The 8,350-nt window shown below is 49.2% G+C and overlaps 1 protein-coding gene across 1 annotated transcript; it reads right to left on the reverse strand.

Annotated features, from left to right (window-relative positions):
- Positions 1-1,744: 1,744 nt before the first annotated feature.
- Positions 1,745-6,253, reverse strand: BAMBI (BMP and activin membrane bound inhibitor). Its single transcript, XM_074833270.1, has 3 exons — positions 6,162-6,253; positions 2,987-3,277; positions 1,745-2,545 (listed from the first exon to the last, which is right to left on the reverse strand). The coding sequence occupies exons 1-3, from the start codon at positions 6,235-6,237 to the stop codon at positions 2,127-2,129; spliced, it is 786 nt and encodes a 261-aa protein (XP_074689371.1). The 5' UTR covers positions 6,238-6,253; the 3' UTR covers positions 1,745-2,126.
- Between the last annotated feature and the right edge of the window lie 2,097 nt (positions 6,254-8,350).

Below are 8,350 nucleotides of genomic sequence, written 5' to 3' on the forward strand. Positions count from 1 at the left end.
CCTGACAGACAGTATTTCAGGTTTGTCTCTTTCAGCACCACGTTCCAAGGCAGTCATTCCCAAAAATAATACACTTGGCAGAGCATACAACTGCCCTAGACTTTCAGATCAGCGCAAAGGAAGGGCAGAGCTCTTATAGGAAAGCAGCAGTTGGAAAGGTCAGCCAGAAGACCACAGGCCAGATTCCAACAGCAGTTGCAGCCACGTAGTTTCTTAAACTTTAGCAGCAGAAAAAGGTAGAAATCAGAGAACATAGTTCTCTGCATTAAAAGCAACTCTCTAGGCACTTCGAAGAAGTAAGAACAGTCAGCAGCTTGAGGTACACTGATGAAACTAATCCTTTTAAGCGACACTGTAATAATATTGCGCACATTGGCATGGTGGGACCTTGGCATCCCCAAGGCTCTCACTGCATTTGGCCAGTACGAGCGTTTCACTGTGTGGGTAAGTTTGCAATATCCATGCCTTTGTTCGCACAGCCAAGTGACCAACCCATCTCCAACAAGCCTACCACATGGTTTAAGTGCACCTTCAGGAACACCAACCTGTGACCCAGAGGGGCAGGTTTCCCTTGCTTGCATCCCTTTGCATTTCAGGCTACATATCCCAAAGCGATCTGCCATAGCAAGCAGCACACAAGATCAGAGCATTGCTGTAAGGTTGTTGCAACCCCCCCTTTGTGCCATCCTCTTTTGACTGGTGGCAACAGCAGCAGCTCAACTTTACGGTCAGAAGAGGAGGCAGAAGCATTTCTAAAGCTATTTAAAATATAGATGAATATATAGGTGACTCTTGCCAACTTTTATCTCCTGCAGCAGCATTCTGGACCCTTGTTTCCCCATGGTGTGGCATCTGCCTTTTAAGCAAGTCTACTTTAATTACTGCAACACAGCCTAATAAAGCAAGAAAAATAAATACAGTAAGCTCCTTGGATAATCCAGAGGTTTTGTTTGTTTTTAGCAACTAGGCATTGAATAAATAAAATGATCAAGTGAAGCCAACTAGCTGAAGGAGTAAGAAACAACCAAGTGCACAAATACTGGCAGGGAAGAAAAGCCACCTATGCAAGAATAGCATAAAGGAGGAGCCAGAGATTAAAGGGAGTACACTGTTGATTCTTCAGTCCCACACAAACGTAGCAGCATGTGATACTGAGTTACGCTATAAAAGAGCAAGGCAGATGTTTTCCACTGTGCCCAGAGGGCTTATCAGCAGGAAAAAGAAAAAAAAAATAAATATATATATACACACAGCAGAACAGGCAGTGTGGTTTTGGGGTTTCCCTCCCCTTCCCCCCCACCCCAAAAAAATCTTGAGTGTAAAAGGTACTAAAGGAAAAAAGATCACAGAAAAGAAGAACTGAGAGACAAGGGAGGAAAAACCAGCTATAAGGAATTAGGAGCCACTTTCTGACATGGTTTGCACAGAGAGAGGAAGCACTTCTTCATTAACAGAGAGGAAGAAATAGTTATCGCACAAAGCTGCAGAAGAATTCACTGAGGTTATGAGCAAAATGCAACAGCCAAGAATTGAGGATGTGGGTTCACTGCTACTTGAAGTATTAAACAGTAAAGCTGCCACCTTCGTTCTGGAATAACCACCTAATTTCCCTCGCAGAGTAGGAAAACAGACTCCATTTTCAGAATCTAATTGTTACGCACAGCATTACCATGCATACTACCTTGATTTGTTTCCTGCCACCACCCCCAAAAAAATGTTTTCCAAAACAAAAGTCACAAGCAAGTTTCAGACAAAATATATATATTTAAAAAAATCTTTACAATAAGTCAGGAAACATAGGAGCTTGCATACAGTTTATTATAATAACTCAGTTCTCAGCTCCCTACAGTTCAGATAACCCTGGTGACAGTGTTTACAACTTCTAACTTTTGCTTTCATAACTTTAAAGCAAACAATACATTTGAGTGTATTTTACTCTGTGCAAATAAGACAACTTTTGGAATCCTTCAGAAGAAATATCCAAGATTCTGTTTGCAGAGGTCCTTTGTTTCTCAAAGATGATTTATGAGAGTTTTTGTTTTAAGATAAAGTGCTCCTGTCCAGCAGAACCCAAAGGCCTTCAAGAGTTCAGAGAGTAAGTTTAGCTCAGATGAAAAAATAATTGGTCATACAAATTCCAGCTTCCCATGTCCGCTGTACATTCCCCAGTGGACTAGCGAAAGAATTTTATCATTGCTGAGGTCTGAATGTCTCATTTTATCACAGGTCATGCAGCAGTTCTCGTGACCAGTCACAGGCACCATGCATTCCAAGTCCAATTTTGCCACCTGCCCTTTTTTCGTATGATGTCCATGAAAACTATAGTGCAAACGGGAGAGCATTTGCTGTCGTTGATCCTGCAGTCTCTTATTTTCACTCCTGAGCATCCGCAAGGCCAGCATGATGAGCAGCACCAAGATCAGCCCACCAGCTATAGGAACAGCAATTACAGCTGCCCTGAACCATAACTCTTTCGAAGAGGTCAATTCCTGCACCTTGGTGATGAGGTTCCTGCTGCTGTCATGTTGATATCTGCTCCCTTGTCCTGCAAAGGGGAAAGATGTGAAGCTTATTTCAAGTACCAACAACTAGTTTATATATAAGCACCTCCCTTAAACACCACACTGACAAGTTAAAGGAGACACAGCTACACACTGCAGTATCTACAGAAAATGCTCTAAAGAAAAAGATGAGTCCCTAAGGCTGTTTATAACAGGGAATTTCTGACCCCGATAGCTGATTTAACTAGGAACGCCACTGCCATTGCTTCTCAGACACAACATTAAGCTGGCAAGAAAGACCTCTAATACTAAAGCGGACAAAAAAAGCTACTCAGCTGAGATGCTCCCCTGCATCCATCAGCCGCTTCTCCCTCTGGTGTCTCTACTTACATTAACAACTAAAATCAATAGCAGTCGTACAAGGTTTTGACTGTCACCAGCCTGATGGCCAGAAGAGATATTTCACTGAAGCTTCCTTGCCCTACCTGAAGTATCGCCCCTGGAAGGAGACAAAACATCATGTAGTCCTCTGTAATTGCACATATCTTCATGACAGCATTCCATTGTGGACACGGTGGCGGTGCCAGAGTGGTTTTGTGCTTGTTTGGCTTGGCAGATATCAGCTGTGCTTGCAATAGAGTCCAAGCAGCCATGAGTAAGTGGGGAATGTGTATTCTGAGGATCAAGCAGTCTGGAGAAGCAGGCGCTAAGCTCAGATTTGCACATGTAGCCAGTTGCAACACAGTGCGCAGCATCACAGTAGCATCTGATTTCACCTGAAAAATAAAAATTGTGCAAGAAAAAGTAAGAATTTGGTCCTTTAAGGGCACCTCACTAGGTACTCTTATTAGCCACAAGCATGGGACAACGAAACTCAGTGCCAGTTTTGGGGTGGTACTCTAGACTGTAAATCCGTGAGAGCAGGGTTGTTTCCTTCCCACTGTACAGTGCCTACCTCGTTGTAACCTTAATCCCTGCAAATGCCTCGGGGCACTTGTTTTAATTACTAGTACTATAGCCCTTTGAATTAAATCAGGAACATTTCACTAAAACAGGGATTGGGGGAGGGCGGGGAGTGGGGGGGTGAGGAAGGTCACAGTGCCTTTTTTTTTCCAAAGGTAAATAACAAGACCATTTTATAGCTACTTCCACTCGCTGTCAGCAGTTGCATTAAAACCGCACTTAAAATGAAATCCCAGTTTTAAAAGCAACACACACCTTCAGTCCTATAAGGAAGTCACATCTACATTTTAAACCATTACTACAGGAACAGCATTCTATTTTTATAAATGTAACACTTTTTAACTGCGCGTAAGCACACAACAGAAACACTAGGTTTAAAAATTTGTGTGACAAATGAAAAAAAAAAAATCAGAACTGCTGAATTGTTTATTACCTCTCAATACTGTGCCAAAATTTAAAAGGTTTAACTAACACCTTATAAAGCTATTAGCTAGAACCATTACCATCCAAGTCTCCCAGTCAGGAAGGTTTTTACTGCGTGAAACCGGGCAACTATTTGTAATTTCTCCAGAAAGGGAGAAATTCTTCAAGTAGCTGTTCATGCAAGAAGGTTTTTTTATCAGTATTATAAAATAGAAACAGTGCTGTTTATAATTGATCTGTTCGCCAGAGTCAATATCTCTCAACTCAAATGTAAAGTTATTAAATGGGGTGAAACTGTGAGGCTAAAAGCTCCCCCTTGCCCCTCCCCAGTTTTGCATGCAATCCAACATGTGGTCAAAAAGGGGAAGCACTTAGACTGAAAATCCTCTACCAGCTCTATGAAAAATCTCTCAGGAAACCTCAAAAATTTCTGAAGGAAGTGATAAAACATTTCCCTTCATAAAACTCTTCATTTTGCGCGCTCCAAACTGCTCTGGTACGAATTACACATGTCCTGTGCTGTAGGGAAAACTTACTCCTTCTAGGCAAGTTGCAACTCAAACATAATTCAGTGTACCATCGATCCAAGGTTTAGGAGGAAGCCAGATTTTGGAGCTATCCTTAGAAGAGCGGACTTAAAACTACTTCTAATGTGCCTGCTGTACTTGCCGTCACAGTGGCACCAAGGCTTTCAAAGTCAACTGAATTGTCAGAAGTCTTCCTTCTACAGTCTGCGCTTCAAAAACCGATCTACAGGGCTCACGGCTGTCACCCCTTCTTGGGTTGCCTCCTACCACCCCATACCTAAAAAATGCCCTGAAAGATGTTAAAGATGATCCCAACCAAGGCAGCTTCCCCTCTTCAGCCTACCTTAATACTTTCCTCAAAATGCTACTGCGGGCTCCAGGCCTTGAAGTTCCCGCTGCTCTTTAATAACTCTGCTTAATAGAAGCCAAATGATGGAGTGTCTCACTGTCTCCAGTACAATTCCCTTGGGCTTTTAGGCCAAGTAACCTAATTTTTTGTGAATTCACACACACTGTCATCCAGCGTGCTACAGAAAAAAGAGACTCAATCATTTCCTAAGCATTCGATGTGAGGTCTTCCCCCCCCCCCCCCGAAAAAATAATTTTCATAATTTTCTCACTGTCTGAGAGGTAAAAATAAGACGCAAACAAGGAACAGCATCAGAGCTGACAGACCTTTCATGAGTCTCAGCACAGCACGAGAAGAAAGTGAAACAACACACACACTTCCATTTTAACTGTTTATACAATCACGCTTAAAATACGACATTTTATTGACCTAAGACAATCTTATAAACAAAATCTGACAGGCTAGTCGTCAGGTTAATTCAACTGCTTTTTAATTGAAGCCACGTTTTCGGTGAAACAGAATGGACTTTGTATTACTGTATTAAAACTGTATTTCTGTCAATTCATAAAGTTTCTTCCTGTGCTATGCAAAAGGCCAGAAAGGGTATTTAGTATTTTGAAACAGTGAACAATGCCCTTCTGTTCCCTCCTCTTTCTTGTTACTGTATGTAGCTATTAAAGAAAAATGTCTGCTTTTAGTCAAGATGGCTACAGGAGAGACTGCAGGCTTCTCTTAAAGCTTTTGAAGTCAACAGCAGCCAGAAGTCTGTGATCCCCTAATTATATCATTATCAGGCACATAGTTTCAGTATCTGCGACTTCACATCACTCAGTCACTCCCTGCTCTGCCCGCTTTGATGGGGCCAGCAGGCTCCCCCCTGCACGCTGCAAGGGCTGTTATTTAGGGTTAATTACAGCCTTCCTTCCAAAATAAATAAATACCGTCGCACATCACCACAGCGCTAACTTCTCCTTTAACCTCCGCCCCGAAGCACGGAGACTACAGCCGGCCCGCGGGTCGCCCCTGCCCGGGGCGGGCACTCCCCGGGCGGCAGCCAGGCCCCCACCCGGCCGCAGGCGGGTCACCGGGCAGGGCGCGGTCGGGTCCCCGCGCCCGGACGGGCTGGCACCGGCAGCCAGGTGGGCGGGGGGGGCACAGGACGGGCGCGCACTGCCTCGGCGGCTCCCCGCCGCCGCCCGCCAACAAAGGGCCGGCGAGGGGCTCCCGAGACAGCGCGGGCCCCGCCGCGACGCGCTCCCGCCGGCCTCGCCTGAGGGGCGGCCGCGGCACCGACACCGCTGCTGCCCGGACGGCGGCCCCATCCCCTTCGGGCGCCACGTCCCGCTCGCTCAGGCGCGGCTCCCCGCAGGCGCCCCGGGTCCGCTGCCGCGGCCTCACCTCTGGTGAGCAGGACGGCCATGGCGCACAGCTCCAGTTGCAGCCAGACGAAGATGTAGCTGGAATGGCGATCCATTTACCCGCCCGCCCGACCCGCGGCGCCGCGCCGCCCGACACAGCCCGCAGCGCAGGCACGGCCGAGCTGCCGCCGCCGCCCGCCCGCCCGCCCCCGCCGGAGCACCGAGGAGCCGCTCGCCCGCGGGCAGAGCCGTTGTGCGGCCACCGCTGCGGCGGGCAGGGGGGACGGGACGGCCGCGGCTCTCTGCCTTCCCCTCCCGCCTCCGCGGCGGCTCCGTCCTCGGGAGCGGCGGACGCAGCAGCCCGACACGCGCTGCCTCACTGACACCGCAGCGGCGCCGCCCGCCCCGTAAATACCGCCGGCGCCGGGCGCGGGCCGGGCCGCCGCGCCCCGCCCCCTGCCCCGCCCCGCGCCCGCCCCATTGGCTGCTCCGCGCAGGGGCGGGCAGGCGGGTCCGCCCCGCCCCGCCCCCCCGGCGGCGCGACGAGCGCTCCCGCCCGCGGCGCCCCCGGGCGGCGGCGGCTCCGGCTCCGGCTCCGGACGGGCCGGCTGCGCGGGCTATTAACCCGCTTAATTCAATGATGGGCACTAAGTGCAGGTCCCCGGCCCCGGGGCTTTGCCGAGATAGCGATCGCTGGCGGCGCGGAGCGCCCTCACTCGCTGCGCTCGTTCCGGGGCTCTCCGGGGGCGGGGGAGCGGGCTCCGCCGGATCCCTCGAAACAATCCCCTCACGGAGGCAGCGGCGCCGCGTTTCCTAAGCAGCCGTGATGGCTCTGGCTGCGAGCGGCGCGCAGCCGTGTCTGCGGCCTGACCGGCACCGCGCCCCCGTGCTGCGCGGTGCCAGCCGGAGCCAAAGCGGAGCGCGGCGGGACCCCCCGCCCGCTGCCCGGGGCGCGCCAGGGCCGCCGGCCCTGCCCCAGCCGCTCCGCTCCTGACGCCCGCGGCTGTGCGAGGGTGCAAATGTTTCACGGCAGCCGGGTTTGGGTTGTGGGTTTTTTTTTTTCCCCAGGTTATGACGAGGCCCCGTTCGGGCCTGCGGCAGAGGTAAGGCAGCTCGGCCGGCAGCAGGGCGCGGCCCCCGGCCCCCCGTGCCACTCGGGTGGTCTCTGCGCCTCCCGCTCAGCCCCCCGGGGGCTTCCACGCTGCTGTCACCTCCACCGGCCCGTGGGTCAGAGCCTTGGGTCCCCTTCCTGCGAAAAATAGCTGTCGGGGATGGAAGCACGAGAGGATGTTCCACCACCGGGCCCGGACACAGCTCCTGGGGTCGTGTTCAGCTTGGACAGTTTTCCTTCACGTGTTGGTCCTGAAAACCATGTGCCCCATAGTTAAAATTTCTCTTTCCTAACTTAGTTTTCTCCTTTCTGTTCTCATTACATTTTATAAGCCTTGATTTCTACAGCACTTGCACACCAACTGTTTCCCATTTATGGGCAAAATGCTGGGTCCACAGCTAGTATTAAAGCTCTTGGATGATGTGTAGATAATAAGTTAACAGCAAAAATGACTTCAGAATTTTAATTTGAAATGTTTTGTGAGTCTTTAAAGACGTTTTCAATTCAGGACATAATACCTTGTGACAGAGACATTCCTCCCCTGAAAGAGAAAGGAGGAAATATGAAATCTGAGATTGAGATAACTCTGGTTTACTTTGGCAGAGAAGAACAGACTGGATCTCCAGCTAATTAGTGTTGATGCCATCACACGTTATAATGGTTTTACTGTGAGTCTTGCGATTTGCATATGTATAAGATAGATACACGTGTGCTGCACCGCAGTCTTTACACCTATGTTGTACATATTTGCACTCCACCACAAAGTAATTTTCTAATTCTTGTTTCTGTTTAGAAATTACAAAACCAGCGAGATCAGCCAAGCCATATCTCCCACTCTGGCACCAGCTATCAGACACTCATTTGCAAACATACGAAAATATCGTTCATTGTAACTTAAAATCATTACAGCAACATATGCAATTCTGTTTCTTCTGTTCCTACCACCGGTGACAAGCGCATTTAGCAGATCTCGTTTGTTACATGCGATACCAACAGACTGGAAATGGCTTTTATTCGTGGAGCCACATTACTGCACTAAGTAACATGAGAGACTCCCTGAGTATTATAAACATCCTGGCCGAGGGAGCACGGACAGACTAGCCAGAAGGCAATGTGCT

The sequence above is a fragment of the Strix aluco genome, chromosome 1 (assembly GCF_031877795.1).
Source record: "Strix aluco isolate bStrAlu1 chromosome 1, bStrAlu1.hap1, whole genome shotgun sequence".
NCBI classification, from domain to species: domain Eukaryota; kingdom Metazoa; phylum Chordata; class Aves; order Strigiformes; family Strigidae; genus Strix; species Strix aluco.